The 20,550-nt window shown below is 44.8% G+C and overlaps 1 protein-coding gene across 5 annotated transcripts in view; it reads left to right on the plus strand.

The window, feature by feature from the left end:
- IQSEC3 (IQ motif and Sec7 domain ArfGEF 3) overlaps positions 1 to 20,550 on the plus strand; it is a 98,014-nt gene that overhangs the window by 49,943 nt on the left and 27,521 nt on the right. For 3 of the 5 annotated variants that reach the window (XM_033057029.2, XM_033057028.1, XM_033057027.1), the window contains exons 1-2: positions 11,872 to 11,954; positions 17,882 to 18,960. In XM_033057029.2, coding sequence (XP_032912920.1) covers positions 17,888 to 18,960 — 1,073 coding nt within the window. In that variant the 5' untranslated portion in view covers positions 11,872 to 11,954; positions 17,882 to 17,887. Of the gene's footprint in view, positions 1 to 11,665; positions 11,955 to 17,881; positions 18,961 to 20,550 lie in introns of those variants that run through there. The other 2 variants (XM_033057024.2, XM_033057026.2) reach the window with 2 other exon arrangements.

Raw genomic sequence — 20,550 nt, forward strand, 5'->3', positions numbered from 1 at the left:
CACATATAAGTTTGAGCAACATTTCTGCTTTGCTAGCACATCCTGTTTGTGCTTCTCATTTCTTTTCCTTATTGAGGTCATGGGCATGAAGTGAAAATTTTTTTTTATTGCTTCTTAACAACTCATCTCTTATTCTTCCATCCCTGTAGACTTAATAATCCTGTTCCAGACAGTACCACTGGAGGTTGCAGGGAAGCTGTAAACAGGCAGAGATGGGTCAGCAAAGTTCGCATAAATATTCCCCCAGCTCACAGTTTTCAGAGTTTTGATTTCAGTCTGACACAAAGATGTGGGCCAAGAGTAATGTCTAGACCCAGAGCTGAACTCTTCCTAAGCTTGGGTGTGAGCAGATTCCTCACTTTTTATGGGAATTTTGTACAGTTTTGTACAGTGAAGACTAGCAGCTTCAGTTTTTTTGCAGGAGCTTAAGTCCAGAATCACGAAGATGTTTAGTAGATTTAGGGTAAATATGGAAACACTTGGGATTGTGAGTGAAAAATATTTTAGAAAACATCCTTAACATCATAATTACCAACAACCTTGGGAATCTCTTGCAGGGAGGTATAGTTGGGAAATCTCCTGGTACTAGGACCTGGGAGGAATGGCTCTTTCTGGAAGCATCCAAAGAAACAGGAGTTCAGTTTCAGATAAATCGTCTCAGTCCTGTAAAGGAGCTCCACCAGGACATTTTGGCATTTTCCCACACAGGCATTTTCCTGCTCCTCTCCAACAGCTGGTGCAGCTGCTTTCAGGCAAGTGTGGAGAACATGAGGGTGGGGAAGTAATGTGAGGAATAGATTGGCTCTTCAACAGGAAAAAAAAAATTTCTGCTTCAATCTGAAGTCTCTCTGTCCCACTGGTTGCTTTGCTTGCCTCTAGCAACACCTTTCTTCAGGAAGGTGGAAGATGCTAGGAGAGAGAGGCTGAAGAAAATACACTTGAAGTATCCTGTTTTGAAACTGCAAAGATGCCCATCAGACACATTTTCTGAGAGCCTGAAGCTGTATCCAGCCATTGCCTGGCCATGTGTTCTTCCAACTCTTTATTTTCCTTTTTGCTTCTGTTGCTTGTGTGGGTCCTGCCCTAGAGGAATTTAGTGTTGGATTTGAGAGCTTTTCTCCCACATGTGCCAGTAGCTGCTATTTCTGGGGCCATGGTAATATGTGTGAAAGGGGATCAATCATAGCCAACTTTACAGCTGTGGGAGCTGTTCAATAGCTGTTGAGATCAGTTAGTGGCATTTATACCAGACAGTTCACCCTGGCTTGCAGATCATCCTCATGTTCTCTCCCCTATACTGCAAAGAATTTCTTGCCCATACCATGGCAACTTTTTGGTATCAGGCCAGGGGAATGCAACAAAAACAACTGCTCTGTCCTGTGTTTTCAGTGTGATAATGCTACAGACATGCATGAGAAGAAGCTGTGCCAGCCTTGGAAATTGCCCTGTATCTTAGCACTAGAAAATGGGCACAGATGCTTTGTGAAATAATGGCAGATGGACTGTGGTAGAGCTCACACCATTCATCCTAATCTTCTGCTAGTACTGTCTGACCTGATCTGCATCAGCGAAGATGCACCCACCCCCAAAATGGAGCCATTGCTGACCATTTGTACACCAAGGTACGCTCTGTTGAACTGCACAGGTTGTTTCTGTGGACCCTCTGTCCACATGCTTGTTACTGGCTTACAAGGCAGAGACAGATAGGTCAAAAAGATGGAAAAAAGAGTCAAGAAGAAAGGGAGACAGTCATCCCAACAAATGTTACAGTGCTACTGTAAGAGGAATGGATGGCAAATTTACTATATAGAGAAAAAGAATAACAGGAAAAGCAGAAAGATAAAAAATAGTGTAAATGAAAGAAGGACCTGTGGGGAACAAGAACATATGAGCAGGAGATAAATGAGCAGGTCTCTTGGCTGGAAAAGTCCTGTTCATGCCAGCATTCTTTGGCAGTGACACAATGAGACTGTGGCCTTTTATTACACATTTTCTTGTAGTGTGATGTCAATCCAAAGGCCTTTGTCTTTTTGGTGCTCTGCAACACTAATTCACTTCTATGAAGGTTCATATTCTGGTCAGTCCTATGGGACAGGCTCTGTGCTCAGATACACTAAACTCTGCCTTTGGAAAAACATCTCTGTGCACTAGAATTCCTTCTCCTGCATGTGGCCCTGGCAGATGTCAATATACTTCAGGAAGAACTGAAGAGTCTGAAATGCTGAAGAGGAGCACACTGTGCAGCTGCTCAGGCCACTCTGAGTTCTGCAAACAGAAGTAGATAGCTGAGGGAGTGCATGCAAAAATGTTGGGAGGTATTTTGGATTGTCATCTCACCTGTTCAAAAACTGCAGAATAGCTGGAAACTACTCCATCTTCTGTGAGAAAACATCATCCTAAAGAAAAGATTTGAGCTCAGTGAGATTTTTCTTGTGAGACTGTGAAACCTAATTGTAGCCACATCACTTTGGAGGCGTGTTCCACTAACTTTTAACCACTTCTGCTTGGCACCTTGATTCTTCAGACACACCCAGATTGAACCATCATCCCACTGGAAACTAACTGCCTGGTAACTAGAGCTGTGTGTTACCTTTGTTGTGTCCCACATTGCTTTCCTGTAAGCAGGTTATGATGCTGCTATTTTTGTCTGTGTATCTGGGTTAACTGCAATATCTCTCATTCCCTTTTTTGCAGAAAGAGGGAAGATGGGAATAGGTTACCCTGTATATACACTGTTAGTGCTTTTTCCACATGCCCCCAGAGGTGATTGGCAAAATATAACCAATTTCTGTAATTTCTCAGAATGATGTGAGAGTGGTAGGTTGGGATGCACAAACCAGAACAGTGTTGTGAAAAATATCTCTGTGCTGTTGCAGCCCAACTGGATTTGATAGGATGTTACAGAATGTCCTAAAATAGAGCATATTGGCTAGATCCTCCACTGAGAAAGGTGCAATCCACAGGAATAAAACCATTTATAACACCAGCCAGGATACTGCTCAACAATACAGTAGGATTAGTTGAGTCTAGGTAAACTTCATGGGTTTTTTTATGGTCTTGCCCCAAAAGTTCTATGTCTGAAAATAGGGGTAGGAATAATTTTCATTCCTCATAGGTAAGAAAAGTGGAGGTGGCATAGGGAAAACTGAGCTTGTGTGACCAAATGTGTAAGTTGCTAAGTCATCCTGTTTTCCAAATGGGAATGAAAAAAAGATAGAAAAAGAAATGGGACCTCAGGGAAGAAATGTGACATGAAGTGGATCAGAGTGTAAGTGAAGCAGCAGAGACAAAATAGGTTAAAAACTGGAAAAGTAGAGCTTTGTGCCTACTGCATAAGACTGTGGGGGTGGTCACTGCATTGGGGAAAGGAGGAAGGAATGCTAACCCTGCTGTTTCTATCTTTGGTCTTCAGCCAAAGGGCAGTGCAAGCCTCTAGATCTGAACAGAGTGGCAAAGTTAAAATATGGATAAAGCTAGTGAATGCTGTTTGGATTGTCTGTATTGAGAGGGATGGTGATTTATGGCTGTGCTCCTCTTTATGTCGAGGAGAACAAGGCATCTTTCTGTTTGGTTTGATACAAGCAATGACCTACTGGATTGCAGTACTCACAAGAGATTAAATAGCTGAGATACTTCAGAATAGAAATAAAATTTATCTGAGTCACACCAAGATCTACCTGTGAAGTGGCTCAGTCACTGCCTTCACAAATCAATGACCCTGATCCCTTAGGAAAGAGCCCAGAGGTACAGTCCAACCTGGAGTCTGCCACAGCAGGTAGAAAAAGAAGACTGCAGAAGCCCTTGCCTGGGTTTATAAATGCCAAGAGCCATGTCCTTCACCCAGCTTACTGCTGGATTAGGAGAGAAATAGGCTGAGGGATATGCAAGCTTTCCTTGCCTTGTAGAGACTCTGATGCTTCCCAGTCCTGAATCCATCCCATTTTAGCAGTGAAATTCTATCTTCTGCATGATTGCACCGGCAGGCTTTTATCAGCGAATTTGGTGATGTTCAAACCTGCCTCAGGGATGGGGAGCCAAGAGATCTGACTCAAAGTGGCAGAAAGACTGCTGCTGAGAAGCCAAGTTTCTCTTTCCTGGGGTGCTGAGCGGGCAGTTACACTAATGCAGGATGCCATCTGTTTTTTCCTTCTCTAAAAGGTCGTGTTTACCAAAAATTGCAGAGGCAAGAGAGGTCTGGGGTTAAAATAAAAGTAATTAAACCCTGCAGAGGAGGACCTCCTATGCCTTCAGTGTCCACTTGGTGCTCTTCACACCTCAGTGATGCACAGGTGCCCTGTTCAAAGCAGCCACAAGTGACCTTGTGTGCAGTGCCAGGCTGTGGGATTTGTATTTAACCTGCAGAGATAGCACAGCAACCAGCCCAGGGTGCCAAGCCCCAGGCTGTGACAGGCAGCTCAGAAAGGGGCTCCACTTCCCAAGCTGCGCCTTGTGCTCTGCAGCTGGTGAAACAGGAGCCATGGATGGGAAGAGGAAGAAGGGGTGTGTCAGAGAGGCGGCCCAAGTGCCATGCTGAGGTGTCATACAGACACATCGAGGAACTATAAGAAAAAAAACCATGACACAGCCACCCACACCACCCAGCACAGCGAGCCTTGCACCATGAACACCACTTCTCATCAAGTCAGAGCTGCTTTAGCTTTTCCAAGCCACCCTCTGGAGAAGCCTGCCTGCCCTCTTAGAAAAGCAGAGATCTTAGTCCTCTGCTAGATGAAATCTGTCATGGACAGCCAGGTCCTCAGACTGGCAGCCAGCCCAGTCTGACACCTGAACACTCATCTTTGTACCAAGAGGGCATGGCTTGCTTCAGAAATATTTAGTTCCTGTAGTACTGTTCTGTAACAAAAGGCACAACACCACAACAATGTGGGAATTACACAGCACAAGGGGATCAAGTTTAAAGACTAAATCTGAAATGAAGGCCTTGGCTTTGGTATGTTGGTCCCTCTGGGACAGGAGGCTCTTGCTAGTATTATTACATTCTCTGTCTGCTTAATGTACATCTCACCCAAACCACTTCAAGTGATGCTGAAAAGATCTTGCCTGGTTCAGTCCATGCTAAAGGATGTTAAATTTAATTAATTTCCAATATATTTGCTGTACCATGCTGTCAAATCTATTTTACAGGTGTGCGTGAAGACCTTTTATAAAATAAGGAATATATTCTGGGATGGGTAATGAGCTTGGCTACTTACCATTAAGTCATCCTGGGTAAAACTAGTGCAAGAGGATGGCTTGCAAGGTGTAATGTGAATGTAGGCAAAATCAGAATCTTGTTCCTATATTTGTCTTTGTTGAGGGAGACTGTCTGAGAAAAGTGCAGCTTGGCTGGCAGGAGTTGATTTGCCAAGATAAAGTTCCAAGTTCCCTGCCTTTCTGTCTGGAGAGACTTTTGCCTTCCATCAGTTTCAGCAGGCTCCCAGAAAGCATTGCCTCTAAATCACCCTAAAACTTCAAATTAGAAGCAAATCAGAAGCAATTCTTAGGCCCCCTGCATGTCAGAAATCTCTGAACCTTGAAAAGATCCCATAATATATTACCAAGTCTTCTTCAGACATTTTTTTCCCCCATTGAATACTGATGAACCCATTCACATCATGGGTGTCCTCAGGGAACACTGAAATTAAGTAAACTGAAAAGGCATTTTGGACCCTGCTAATTCAGCAGTTGATTTTTTTTTTTTTTTGTTCAGTAGGGAAGCTTAGGAAAGACAGAGGGAGCACAAGTTCCTGCAGACTTGGGGTCTGGACTCCATTCTACTGACATTAGCTAGTGAACTATTTTTCTAATTCTCTGTGTTGTACTTTGTAGGGTTTATTTTATTTTATTCTGACATCTCTGAAGCTTTGAAGTCTCATATAAGGCCATGAGTGGGAATTAATCAGGCCATTAATCACTTACAGCAATTTAAGAATGGAATATGTACAATAACTAACCAATCCTCATAAGGAGCACTGTGAAATGGATGCATAAATTTTTGTGGTCTTTCATAACTAATCCAGGTAGCCTTGGCCTCAGTTACAGGTCACCATCCTGCTCACTGACCTTGAATACATGAAGAAGGCATTTGGTAAGTTATACATGGGAAACAGAAAGATGGTCTTCTCCTGGAGTGACACAGGGACACAAAAAAGAGTCAAGGTTAGCCTCTGCAATGCTTTTGTACTCACCTCACAGCCACAGCTTCCTTCTGTATGATTAGCTAGACCTTTTTGCATAACCATTGCACCTGGCAACAAGAACATCCTCTTCTTCAGTGACTGATTTCTTAAACCACTCACCAAATCCAGAGGTGCCACTGTATTTTCTGTTCCTCTGTTATTGCTCTTATTAATTTGCTTTTGTTTTTTAATTGGAAGAGAAGAGAAGGCACAAAGAGATGAGTTTTTTGTGGTGACCACATGGGAGCCCTGTAGCTCTGAAGTGAGAAAGCTCAGTTCTAATTTCTTACAGAAGAGTCACTCTTCTGGTCCTTGGGCCCTCTTTAGCCACTCACCCACTATGCAAAAACTATTCTGAGAGCTCTGAAAATTCCTCTCAGACCAAGAAGTGATTTTGGTATTTGACTGTGGTTCAATGGAATGTAATGTCTGCAGCATCCAACATGTGTATTCCTGCCTGTAGGTCTGCCTTGAAATCGCCTTGAAATGTTTGAGGGGAAGGGGCTGCTTGTTGTTTCTCAGGTCGTGAAGTGTGGGATTGTCTAAGCCTGGCAGTCAAGATGCAATAGATAACCATGGTTCACCTCCACAGTTGACAATTAGAAGTGTAAATCCTTTCCCAGCTGTAACGTGTTTCCAGCAGCAAAGAGGTGATGAAGAGTTTGCAAGGAAGTGCAACACCCTGATGCTGTAGCAAATGCAAAGCAGTCATCTCTCTCTCAGGACAGACAGTGACACAACAGCTCTGTGCAGACATGGGGAGCTGATATGGCTAGAAATGGGCAAATGGCTTCTCTAGCTTGATAATTTAGTGTCACTGATTTGGTCTTTATGCTTCCAAAGGAGCAGGGTGGGAGAAAAAAAAGAGTAATAAAAATCCCTCACTATTATGACATTTCTCCTCCATCTTCTCCCCTCATCCTTCCCTTACTCTAATTCTTATAGAAAATCTTCCTGAGAAGCCTGCACATAAAAGCTAAGTATCAGAAGTCTGATTTACTTGTGCTAAATAAAAATATTTATGGGTGCCAGCTGAATTGTCTCAGTGAGAGCATTTTCACCATCCTGCCTTCTTGAAACAAGTACTGGGATTTAGCTCACAACCCTGATATGTTTTGAAATGCTAGACTGGGGATAGTACTTTATATAAGCCCTGTGTCAGATTGTCAGTGGTAACCATTTCTGTTAACAAAGTTGTCTGCAGCAGGCATATACAAGTCAGCAATGCAAATGAACAGGACATACCTGAAACACCAGAGATACTTTTCACAGCAGATGGAATCCATTTGTAACAGTGACTAGGCTCATTATGGGTCATAAAAGTCATAAAGAAACATCTAGGAAGAAGAGAACAGCCGAATTTGTAATTTACCCAATTGCAAGTGATTTACATTAACATTGCAACTTTGAACCAAACAGAATTCAAAGAAATTGCAAACCTTCTCAACCTGATTGTATGACTGTAAAGGCTGTGAATAATGGAGGCATATGACACTTGAGGACAGCAAGTAAAGAACACTTACTACAGCTGAAACTGCAGGGGTGATGCTGGGATTCAAACTAAATTGACCTAGTTGGAATTTGGCCGGGACTTTGGGATTCACACCTTAGACTCTGCATGGGATTTTAATTATTACAGTTGGTTAGACCAATTTTCTCATCCAAGAAACAGTACATGCAATACCTCCATTCCCTTTTTTTGTCCCACAGCCAGGGAGTCTGCTTACTGGTGAAGGGAAGGCAAGTGAATCCCCCTGATTTGCTTAATAACATTTTTTCCCCAGAGATCTTTCATGCTATGCTTTCTTTCCTTGCCCTACTTACTTTTTTTACTGGTAGCTTTTTTGTTACTGTGACTATACTAGCTCCTGAGCCTTTTGTTAACCAAACCTCTGTTCTACCAATGCAAATTCAACTGTGTCACTCAGGACAGAGGGAAAATGTCAGGATTGTTAAGTTTTTATTTATTTAATTGTAGCATCAGGTTTGATCTTTAGCAGTGTATTTTATCTCTTATTTGAGGCTTCATCAGTCATTGCTACTAGAGAACAAAGAACAGGCCTTCCCAAAACACTTCCTCAGAAACAGGTTCAAGATGAGAGTAAACCTGGGAGAAATACAGATTTGCTAAGTGGAACTATAGGGCTATAATGGTAACATTGAGACTGCTAACCAAAACCAGGCTTTACCCCTTTTTTCCACTGCTTATAAATCACTGAAGTTACTGCTGAAGCTGAAATTTCCCAGGTTTGTTCAAAAGTGAAGTAAGTCTGCTTTTTTTCCTTCCCCCCAGATTTGTTTCACATTAAAAGAACTTAAAAATGTTTCAATGGTTCAGCCATTTTAATTATTTTTTTCCCCCACAACAGAACATGTAGAAGCTATTCCCACTTCAGCAGGAGTGTTTGCTGTTGTGTTGTGGATAGCCCCACAGCCAAACCAGCACAGGGTTAAAATGTTTATATTTAGCATAAAAGCATCTAGCTAAAAAATGCCTTTGAGGGCTCCAGTGGAATCTGATTTGGATTTGACTGAATTTTGACCCTAAGGAAATTCCATGCATAAGCACAATTCATTCTGTATGGCTGTGTCCACTGTGCTTGGGGCGTGCATGGAGGAGGAAGGCAAGGTTAATGTGTTTGTGTGCTTAGCTGATGTCCTTGTCCCAGCACAGAGTCTTCAGGACCTCAGTAATGCCCTGGGAGAGCAGTGCTGAAATGTATGGTGCTTCTCACACATCTGTGGCTGAACAGTCCTTGCATTCTTAGGGCACTCTGGAGTCTTGAGGAATGACCTAAAATGCCTAATGAGGTTAAAGGAGGCTTTTTGAGCATATTGGATTGGTCCAACAGCCTGTGCCTCATTGGCCAGGGTCAGAATTGGGTGTGGTGAGGATCAGATACAACCCAGTCATGAGTCGGTCTGTGTTGATGTGGCAGGTCCAAGGTCAAGTTACGGAGTCAGCCTTCAGGGTCCAGATCGAGCATGACCATGGCCACAGAAAGGGGAAAGCTGGGGCAGGGCTGGAGAGCAGCACTCTTACAGTGTTGCTGGGGCAGGGACTGATGGCTCCAGGCTGGGGGGAGAGCCTGGGGAACCTTCATGTCTGGAAATATTTAAGACCTGCCTGGAAAAGGCTCAGATCAACCTTATCTGCCTCTGAAAATGGCCCTCCTTTGAGCAGGGAGTTGGAAGAGACACATCCAGCTTTCCCTCCCAGTCTAGGTTAGTCTGATTCTGCAAAGCCTGCTGGTTTTACTTCTGTATTGGCAGTGGATGCAGGATATCCTGTCACTGTGAATGTTACTCACTCAGGCTCTACACTGTGTGTGACAGAAAACCAAGCAGAGAGATTCACCCACCAGAGGTGACATCCTCCTTACAGAGCAGTGGGACTGAGCTCTGAAAACTCTTACACTCACTCCATGTTCTACCCAGAGCAGCCAGCAGAGTATTCAGAAAAACTGTGAAAATGTGATCAAGTCTATGTCACCTGATCGTCCCTTAGGCTGAGGATAAAAATTGCTGCTCTACTGGTTAAAATCAGAATGGGTATAGCAGGGGCTGCCAACAAAAATGTTACAGTGACATATGTACGAGAAAAGTCCTTCAGTAAGATTTCCTGCAATGTGGATAGACAAAGAAAAGAAAGAATTAAAAATAAAGAGTTAAAAATACCTTTAGGTGTAGAGAAAATTGTAGCATCAGGAATAGAACAATGCAAACTTTGATAAGGTGTTCAACCTAAAAGAACAGTTTTATCCCTCATTTTAATGTATTTCCTGATGATGAGTATGCAAAGATGTCATTTTAATATACTTTAACAAAGTTGGTTATATATAGCATTTATGTAAGAGACTGATTTCTTCTGTGAATTTTTTAAAGTCTAACTGGTGACTACAGGCATGTGTATAAAAGAAGAAACTTTCTAAATTTAAATCCTTCATCTTCTTAATTCTGAAGTTCTGATAGCGTCTGGCTCATCAGATTTGGAGCCTTCTTAGAAACTGTGGGAAAATTTCTAAATTTGATTGTTAATCTATTGAACAGAAAAGCTGCCATTGGAGAGAATAAACTTCTGCTAGTACTTCTAAAGTACTAGCAAATGTGAAAAAGTGCTCAGAAGCTTAAGAGGCAAGGTCTATTTGCAGCTAGAAGATTTGGACTCTTAAGGGCTTACAGCACTTTGGAAAATGAGATAAGTAATAAGCTTCTAAGTAATTTGGGCACTACATAAAATCATATCTAATTTCTTTTTGCTCTGATATCAACACCAATCATAAAATTCTTTAGTATCTAGTTGATAGCAGAACTGGTTTAATGTGGAAGAAATCCAAGAGAAAGAGGTATGTTTCAGAAGTGAATGAAAGAATTTAATGGTGTTTAAGTATGGGAGGCAACACACATTCTTGGATTCAGTGAAATTAAAAGCATTGGTTCTGTAGTAATTATTTCCAAATTGGATGTTGCTCTCAACTGAGTGCTCATCCCTTGGAAACCAGTGGAACTGTGTCTGATGGACTTGGTGCAGTAGCAGCCAGAGTCCACGTAGGCTTGCACACTCTCAGAAATCATAAATTATTCCTCTATAGCCACAGGAAGAAGGCTAAGGTAACAATGAGCAAACACTCCCATGGTTCAAAGAGAACCCCAGAATAACAAAATCTTGTTTGAAATCAGATGATTTTGGAATATACTTGGCAAGAAGGGTTAAGTACAGACTTCTTCACCACTTCAATGGATCAGACATATGCTAATCCCATCCTGCCTGGAGCAAGATAGCTCTCTTAGAGTGCACAGTTGTCAGGCCCTGGTTTCACACAACTGCTGCTGTGGCTGACAGGAGAAAAGACAACTTTCCTTTCTACAGAAGATCTCAATGGCACAGCAATTTGTGGGTCAGAAAGAGGCAGCTTCTTTCATGGAAGCTCTGAGTCTGCTGTGGCTGTACTGGAGACACTCTTCAAAGGCTCAGGATTTCAGGGCTGGCTGGCTCTGCTGCCCCTTTATATTCTCAGCTGTCCAAGAGTTTCTCTGGAAACTCTGCAACATTTAGCAGCCCCTGCCCCATTTCCCACATGCCCTTAGAAAGCCCAAGGGAAAACTGGTTTCTTGGGATCCAGGCTCCATGCCAAATGGGACTTGGGATGTGCAGAGATGCTCAGCAATAGGCAACAAGTGCCCAGGGATGATTGCCAGAGGGCAGGAGAGGTGTCCACAGGCCATGACACCCTCCCTGGCTCCCCAGCTCCTCCAACTGCAGCAACCAGGCAGCTCGAGGAGTTCATAGAGAGGGAGGCATCAGAGCTTTAGCTGGATCAGCCTCCAGTCCTGATCCATCACTGGAGGAGACCTCTGACAGCCCAGGCTCCCCAGACATTTAAAATGCAGCTCAGGGAAATGAGTATAGTGAACAATAAACGTGATCATACATCCAATATAATATAAACAAATAAACCAAGCGAAACGTTGCGTTTTGTTCACAGTGACGATCCCAGCGGTTCCACAAGCAAGAAAGCCGGGTGTGAAACGGAGGATCCGAAGGAGGCCGGCAGACAGAGTGGCCAGGAAGGCAGGTCCGACACCCTGACGCTAAAAGCCCAGCATGAGGAGCTCCAAGAAGAGCAGGCAGCGGGGTGTTCCCCTCTGGTGCAGAAGGCGAGCCTCCACCACACGGGCTCCCCAGTGAGAGTGCAGCGCAGCAAAGGGACGGCCTCGTGTTCCCATGCAGCTGCCTCCGATTATGAGCTCTCCCTTGACCTAAAGAATAAACAGGTACCGAGGCTTCCTCCTCCTCAAGCTGTGGGAGAAGGGGATGGGACGGGTGGGACTGCATTTGCACCGTGATGGAATGACTCTCAGCAAATACATTAGCCTTTTATTCATTAGAGCTTTTGTCCTGCCTAGCCTGCCCTTTGGGTACGTGGGGCTGATGGAGGACATAGCTTCCCCCACCTCTGACTGAGTCACCCTTTCACCCAAACCTGCTCCTTGTTACCTGGATTCAGTGGTCCATAATGGACCAAGAAACCCAGTTGTGAGTGTAGGCTTAGGGATGGGTTGTAGGCAGCCAAGAGCAGCAGCATCCAAGGGTAGTGCCTTGCTCACAAGAGTACAGTGTCTGTAGGGCTCCCAGCAGCTGGTTGTTCCAAATGACGTCCCTCAAGGGAGAGTCTCCAAGAACCATCTTGCCATCTTGGATCATGCAGGGCAGGCCCCCAGCACACTTCTGCATTAGCGTGAGCTTTCAGGAGGAAGTTGGGTTTATTCAATGGGTGTCCTGCACAGCAATGTTGTGCACTGCTACCACCACTGCCCTTAGTCCAGAGGAGGATGCTGAAGAGATAGGCAAGTTTACCAGGCTGAGAGAAAAATGATTCAGTCCTAGAAGTTGCAAGCCTTGCCTTCTGTGCCTGAGGCTACAGCCAACCCCAGAGCACAAGTGTGCCCGTCTCTAGCTGCATCTCCCAATGGACTCCCAGCAGGAGACAGTGGGACAGGCTAAGCTGCTGGCCTCCTCCCTTACAGGTGGAACATGTCCCATCGTCCTAATCTCCACAGATTTCAGTCCAGGACAGCTGCTGTGCAAAACAGACCGAATGCATAATTTGTGCCTTTTGCCTGGGAAGGCAGCTCAGTCAGAGGCTGTAGGATCTGCAGACCCTGCAGCCTGTGAGGTGAGGAGGACAAGTGAACACTAGTGGCAGTGTCCAGATTATGTTCAGGGGGAGAGTTCAGTGGAAGCTGTGCTATTGCAGCTGAAGGGTCTCAGCTAATGAGGTTTCCACAGAAGAAGCTGCTACTCCTAGGACATCTCCCTACCACTTCCCCCAAGGCACAGATGCTGTCCCTAGACATATATGTCAGATCAGTGACCCAATACACTTCTGAGCAAAAGAGACACCTTGGCTCTCTAGCTCTGTCTTTCTCAAAATCCTGCATACTCAACTCAGACAGAATTCTTGCTTCACACCCGGAAAAAAAATAAGAGAGACTAATTAACTGGCTTCACAAGCTAATGTGACATATCTTCAGGGCGGGCCACATCTTGACTGCTATATACAAGCTTAGCCTCCTCAATATCCTAGAGCTGCTCTGGTTTGTCCTAGGGATTGTCTGTCCTGTGTTATTTTAGCTTTAAGGTCATGCTTGCCATATCACTGTCCTTGCAGCAGAGGCCAAATCTGCCCTGGATGCATAGGAACAAGACAGATCTGTTTAGTTGATTGTTCATTAATGCCTGGTGCCTCGCAGAACTGACCTTGCAGTGACTGAGCCTATCTTCTTGGTGAAACCACTTTTCTCACAGAAAAGGGGCCCTACAATTTGTGTGCCCCTCCAGACTCATGGATGTCTTCAGTGAATTGCCTTCATCTCTGGAAGGGGGGATTTTCAGGCAGTGAAGAGTACTAATTCTTCCACTCTTGCATTGTAGTTTATGTTTTTATGCATATTCCTATCAATTTACTCATCAGGTAGCTTTCTTAAATGGGAAGAAGGGTGATGAGAACTGCACAGCCCTGTCCCAGCAGAACCTTACTTATAGCAAAACTTGTAATACAGGAATAGAACTTACAGTAAGAGAAAGGGGTGGAAGGAGAAATTTTTAGTCTCACTGCACGACTGAAGTCCCATTTACCTTTTGAGAGACGACTGAGTGCTAGTAAGGAAGGAGGGTAAAGTGCAGCCTCCTTTGCAAGGCTTGGACCAGTTGTTGCCCCTCAGCATCATCCTAGAGAGTTGGTGAATGGCTTCATGGCTCTCCTTGCTCCCTACCCCATGAAACAGAGAATTCTGACAGTGCACAGAGCAGAAATACTTTATGCTGGGAGGTTGGAACAGAGACTCATATACTAAAGTTCCCTTGTGCTTAGACTCTACAGTAATGTTGGGAAAATGCAGAGGACCACAGGAAAGAGGAGCATGATTTCAGTCACACATACCCTTGGGCTGTGCTGAAGGGCAGCAGGTGTCCCATGGATGAAGGAAAACACTCCATTAACAAATATCCCTTATAGCAATGTCATTCCATTGTGAGAGGCTGGAGGGAGGAAAAAGCATAAGGAATGAGTGATAGAGGACATGTATGCTTTTTTTTTTTTTCTGATTTTTTTAATGAACATGCATCGCCTTGAGTGACACAGATTCTGTCCCTGAGCCTGATTCTTTTCTGGTTATAACATGGTGGCACATCACCCTGCTCTTTGGCAACATGGGTAGAAAGCCAGTGCCAACTGAGACCAGGCTGTGGTCTCTCCTGGCAGATTTACAAATTTATGCCTATGGGCAACAAAACCATGAGGAGTACACCTCAAATGTTTGGCCATATCCAGGCCTGCAGTTTGGCTTGCCTTTTGGCTTGCTTTGACCTTGTTAAATCTCCCTTCATATGCAATCCCTCATGGCAGTGAGTATTTCACAGCCATTTCTAATTCAAGGCCTGAATTGCTCACAAGGAGTGCTCATACTGAGGCCAGAAATGTATTAAGCTAATTATTCTTTGAAATCCCCCAGAGCCCCCTCCTGTTTTTCCCTTCCTTTGGTGCTGGCTGTCAGATCATTCCCCAGAGAAGAGCAGCTTTAAGTAGGCAATTACTTGTGATTCATGGGGTTTATTAGGAGCGAGAGAAGGCCAATCATGCCTGGCCTTTCTTGCCTCTCAGATGGGAAGAGAAGATTCCTCCAGCCATCCAGCCATACATCTCCATTATCCATGACTGTTATGGTGCTAACAGATGCCCTTTCCTCCTCTGGAGAGGAAGAACACAGGCTACAGCTGTGTGAAATCCTTAATTCCTTTGGACTGTCAATTTACCTTGATCTGCCAGTCTCCTCAAGCGTCCCTTGGAACAGTCCCTGTCCCTGTTACGCCTGCTGAAAGATACTGTAGGATTCCCATTGCTCTGGACAAGGCTAGTTGGCAGTGGAGCACATGCAGAACCCAGCCTTGCACCCCTGGTAGGAGCTGGAAAACAGACTAGCTGGGGAGTCCTCTCACTTCAGATTAGTTCTGCTCCTTAATGTCTTGGTCCTTTGGGAGGACTGAGATTATGGATTGCAAAAAGCTGATGATGTTTTTTATCGAAGTACTGATAGGAGCTCTGTTCCTTTAGACTTTTAGAAGGATCTCTCCTCACTAAAGTCTGCCATTTTTGGCACTGTCCTTCCATGAGATAAACTGGCCTTTTACTTCAGATTAGCAATGACATCTTGTCTTGGCCTCTAATAAGATCAGAGCATATGAATTGTATGTTTTCAGAATGGCTGTCACCTCCTTGGAAACCTCAGATAATTGTAAGGCTCTTGCTTCTGTTTTATTTTGCATTTTACTGTTATTCTGTCCCTCCCATTTGTTCCTCTTTCCCTCCTTACACAATTAGCTCTACATTTTCATTAACCAGATCATTCTTTTAAGTGCTCACGGTCAGTTGTCAGTAATAACTGTCTGGGTTGGGCATTTGCAGCTTACTGGTTTAATTAACATTTATCTGCATGAGCTTTCCTCCTGAAGGAATGGGCCAAGGGATAGTCCAGTTTCTTTCCAGACAGGCCAACGTTAAATACTTGTGTCAGGAGTGTTGGTTTAATGGCAGGATTTAGAATGTCCTTGTTTATCCAAAACTGACAGGTCTTGTGGTAAATGACTCTGTATCCATGATTGTTGTGGGGGTGATTTTTAACAACATTTATGCAGACCTTTTCTGAGAGGGCAGCAGTGAAAGTATTAGGCAAATGTTCCTTAACTTAGGGGTAAGCAGAGCTCTGAGCCAGCTACCTCTGCAACTGCAGTGGCCAAGCCCATCCCTAAGAAAATTGCTGGTATTTCTTAGTGCTGGGATTTGATGTTTGCCTTGGACAGAGTACGAGCTCAAGGACAAGGCAGACAGAAAACAGAAGGCTACGTCATGTTTGAGCACAAGGGAAAGGTCTCTGCCTCATGTCCAGAGAGGGAAATATGAAAGGATGTGCTCCCCATCCCACTCTCCTCCATAAATGTCAGCCTCCCAGTACTTGCTCCACAGCCAGGATACCAGTGCAGGCACAAAAAGGCTGGGCTTATGTTGCTCCTCTCTGCCTGTCATCTCCCAAGGTCACATTATCTTCCTCTACTTCGAGAGGAGTTAGTATTGGAAAGATGCCAGAGGTCATTTACACTTCTCATAGCTGTCAGACCAGGTTTCACGTGTACCTACATCACTCACTGATGGGTTTATCTCTAACTTACGTCATGTTATGAAAAAGAAGAAGGAAGCAGGTGACACGACCTGACTCTGTGAGCTGAAGCTCATGCCTCAGTCTCACTTTGACTGTGAAACCAATTTGCACTTAAACTCAGATCTTGTGGAGCTCAGTTTTTCAAACTGAGTACTGGGCCAAGAAGGCATGGTGAGGGACAAGTGGTATGTCTGGGGATGAGGATGCAGTCAGTAAAACTCATCCTTTGGTTCTGCTAACGAGCTGATATTCACAACATGACTGATGCAGTGAATCCTCTGCTAATTCAGGACTGACTTCACCAGCCCTCTCAGTCCTGCCCTTCATCTTTATTTTTTTTTTCCGTATGTGTGCACACACATATTAACACTACAGTGTGCACCTGCACTCTGCCCTGTGGAGTGCCAATGATGTCGAGTTTAGCTCACAGTTCATCTAAACCTCAGTGAAGGTAGTTTGAGTTCATTCTTCTATTTTTTTTTAAACCCCATCTTCCACCTTCATCTTCACACTGTCTCCCTTGTCCTCTGTCAGCCACTCATTGGAACCAAATCATCTGTCATTCTCCTGGAACTTGTTAGTGAAAACCCAGCTGCAAAGGAAGAGTGGGGCGATTACCAGGAAGTTGAAATTTTAGACTATAGGAACAATCATACATACTTGCTTTGCTGAAGCCAGCTGAGATGGTGTGTGTTGAGGTATTTACATGTGTTTGTCATTTCAGCTCAGTTAAATCCTCCTTCTATGTGTTTTTATTATCTTGTCTCAACATTTAAAATTCAGATTTTCTTTACCTTTCAAAATGGAGAGTCTTTCTTCTTCTGGGTATTTTTCTTTTCATTGCTGGCTGACACCTGAAAAGCTCAAATATCAAAATGGAAGACACTTTAGGATTCAGAATACTTTTTAAAACACACAAACTCAGAACAAACCCAACTTCCACTAACTTAAATGGAAGTTTATATTTCTTTTTATCTGCTAGATCAAGCCAGCATTCTCTGCATTTATAAAAATTAAAAGCTCTTCCCTTTTTCTGAATGATTTCTCCTTTCACTGAGAGTATTTCCTAAGGTTGATAAGGAGGGGAGAAGCATTAGTAACACTCTGAGACGAGATAATGCTTGATATTACCAGAGCACCGCTGAGCAGGAAGACACATTGCTGGAATGTTGTATTTGCAGTGATGAACTTGCCTAAAGGCCATGCAAGGGATGGGCACCTGCAGACTCCAGCTTTTATGACTGGCAATCCAGGAAGGGGCAGGATCCCCTTACAGCTGTGAGGAAGCTTGTGGTACTGGTGATTTTGCCAGTCATGCCCAAATGGGAACCTTCTGTTGAAATCAGGGGCATGGCACTACAGGGAAAAGCAAATTCAACGTCAGAATTCCTTTGACAGTCATTGAAGACTGATCAGTACAGGAAGTGGGGCAACAAGAAGCCATCAGCCGGCAATTAGCAGAAACATCTCTGTTCTCTGTTTTTCAGATCGAAATGCTAGAGCACAAATACGGCGGCCACCTGGTGTCTCGCAGGGCAGCTTGCACCATCCAGACAGCATTCAGGCAGTACCAGCTCAGCAAGAACTTTGAGAAAATCCGCAACTCCCTGCTGGAGAGCCGCATGCCACGCCGCATCTCCCTGAGGAAAGTCCGCGTGCAGAACTCGGAGAGCTTTTCTGCTGAGAAAGCCCTGGTGGAAGGCTACAACTTTGTGGGCATCCCACTGGTGAGGTCCCCGTCCTTGCCAGCCACCATCAGCGGGGCACTGACTGAGCTGGAGGACTCCTTCACAGAACAAGTTCAGTCCCTGGCCAAATCCATCGATGATGCCCTCAGCACCTGGAGCCTGAAGACCATGTGCTCCCTGCAAGATGGGGGCTCGTACCAGATCAGGGAGACCTTCAGCGCCAGCTCCATGCAGCCAAACCAAGACTTAGAAGCTGAGCTGCAGGATCAGGAGAAGGAGGAAGGTCTCCTGCCAGATACTCTACCCAAGAGCAGCAGCACTCTCATGATGGCTTTTCGAGATGTCACAGTTCAGATCGACAACAAGAACATCTCTGTCTCATCATCTACCTCGGTGTCCATGGCAAACTGTCTCAGCAGCAACGACCAGGCTGGGCTCTCTCCAGCTACCAAGGCTGAAGAAAACCCAGAAGAAGGGGAGGGAGAAGCCAGTGAGCTACCCTCTGCCCCAGAGAGCTTACCTGAGAACAGCCTCACTTCCACCGAGGTGGATGTCAGTACTAATGGCACAGGGGACAGCGGTGCTGAGCCGGATCAGATGGCGATGCAGAAGCTCCAGTTGGATGCAAGCAATGAGGCAGGGCAAAGCAAAGGCTTGGAGTCTGAGAATGCAGACAACTCAGAGCAGCTGAGCAGCAGCAGCACCTCCACTTCAGCTAAGTCAGCCTCTGAGGTGTCCTCAAAAGAAGCCCTGCAGGCCATGATCCTCAGTCTCCCGAGGTACCACTGCGAGAACCCAGCCAGCTGCAAGTCCCCCACACTTTCCACAGACACCATGAGGAAACGCCTTTACCGCATTGGACTGAACCTCTTTAACATGTAAGTGACTCTTCCTCTGCTTCCCAGCCTGTGTTATGCCTCACAAGAACAGATGATGGCAGGCTTTTGGTCTAGATCCATCTCCAGGGCAGTTCATTCCTATTCAGGGGCGTGACAACCTGGGTATGCAATGCACAAGACAGGTTTGCTTCCCAGAAGCTTTTTCGCTTAATTGTACCAAGTACTGTCCTTCTCTTCTGCCTAGCAGAGGAACAAGCCCATGAGTAGTGCCCATGTTCTCACAATTCACTGAACCTTCAGTTCCACTTGCTGTCCATTTGGCATCCACCAGCTGAGCCTGGGGTCACTCTACTCCCCTCTGTTGCAAAGGAGAAAACATAGCTGGGACTGTAAACCCAGCCCTGGTTACTTAACATAGGGCAATTCCAAGTAAAGAGAGAGAGAGAGACACAGAGGTAGAGCGGAGCTTAGCTAGCCCAGTATGAGTCATAATGACAAAATTACATCTTTGGCTGTCATTTTCCTTCAGATATTTGGGTAGATTTTCACCTGACAGACCAGGTTTAGTCACCTGTCTCTCACATTCCCAGGTTTGATATCCTATGAGAAAGCTGAAGGTGTGAAAGCAAAAGCAGAGCAGAGGTTACCATCAGAAGAGATTAACTCACAGGGTCACATGTGGATTGGCAGAAAGTAGCTGAGCTCCTTAAAGGAGATTTAAATTTGCTCATTGCCTTCTGATGAGACTTTTCTCATCTAAACAAGCCACGAGAAGTACGGGGTTTTGCTTTATTATCACACTCTCATTTCTCGGTCTTTGTTTCCATTTGAGTCTCCTAAAAATGAGGATGTAATGTACCCTTACTAGGAGAATGTTTTCCCACACGTTAGCGTGGGCATTTTAGTCAAAGCAAGGACTGATCATTATGCAGTCCTAGGCAGGAGTTTTTCACAGACAAGGGGGCAATGCACAGGATTTTTGTATGTGTACCAGTGAGGTTGTGGACTCCAGGAGGCAGGGACCAGGTAGAAAGGTTTTTAGGGTTGGTCTCAGAGCACATCCAGAAGTGAAATGATGTTAGGTCAAACAGATTTGGGACTCTTACAGAGCATGTTTCCAGTTCTAAGTACAGGTTGGAGGACAGGAGTGAGGAAAAGAGCCTGTTAGCTCTGGGGAACGATGCCTTTCTTCAATCTCTGAGCAGTATCCAGGGGACATGCAGCTCCCCTTGAGACTTCCTATCCAAGGGGCTGCAAGGGCCATTAAGCTTTCTGCAGTTATTCAGTTGTTGCTTTCCCTGTCTATTTCCAGGAAGAAGCCAGTTTACTACTGTGGGGTTTGGGATGTGGGCACTGATCTGTAGAGCATGGAACTGAGGATTAATCCTTTTTCCTGGCTTCCCCCAGAGCAGGAGCTGAAAGCCTGCAGTTTCTAGTGGAATCTGCCACAGTTTATCTGGCCTTACCTTGCATTTTTGGAAGGCAGTGCTCTGGCATGGAGCAGGACTCTGGAAACATTGATGCAGTGGCACTTCCCCCATCCCTGCTGCGCAGTGAGGGGGTGAATTCCCTGGAATGGCGAGTGCTTCATGATGCAGCACTGCTGTAATAGCTCAGTGTGTGTGGGCA

Source organism: Catharus ustulatus, chromosome 4 (assembly GCF_009819885.2).
Source record: "Catharus ustulatus isolate bCatUst1 chromosome 4, bCatUst1.pri.v2, whole genome shotgun sequence".
Lineage (NCBI taxonomy): Eukaryota > Metazoa > Chordata > Aves > Passeriformes > Turdidae > Catharus > Catharus ustulatus.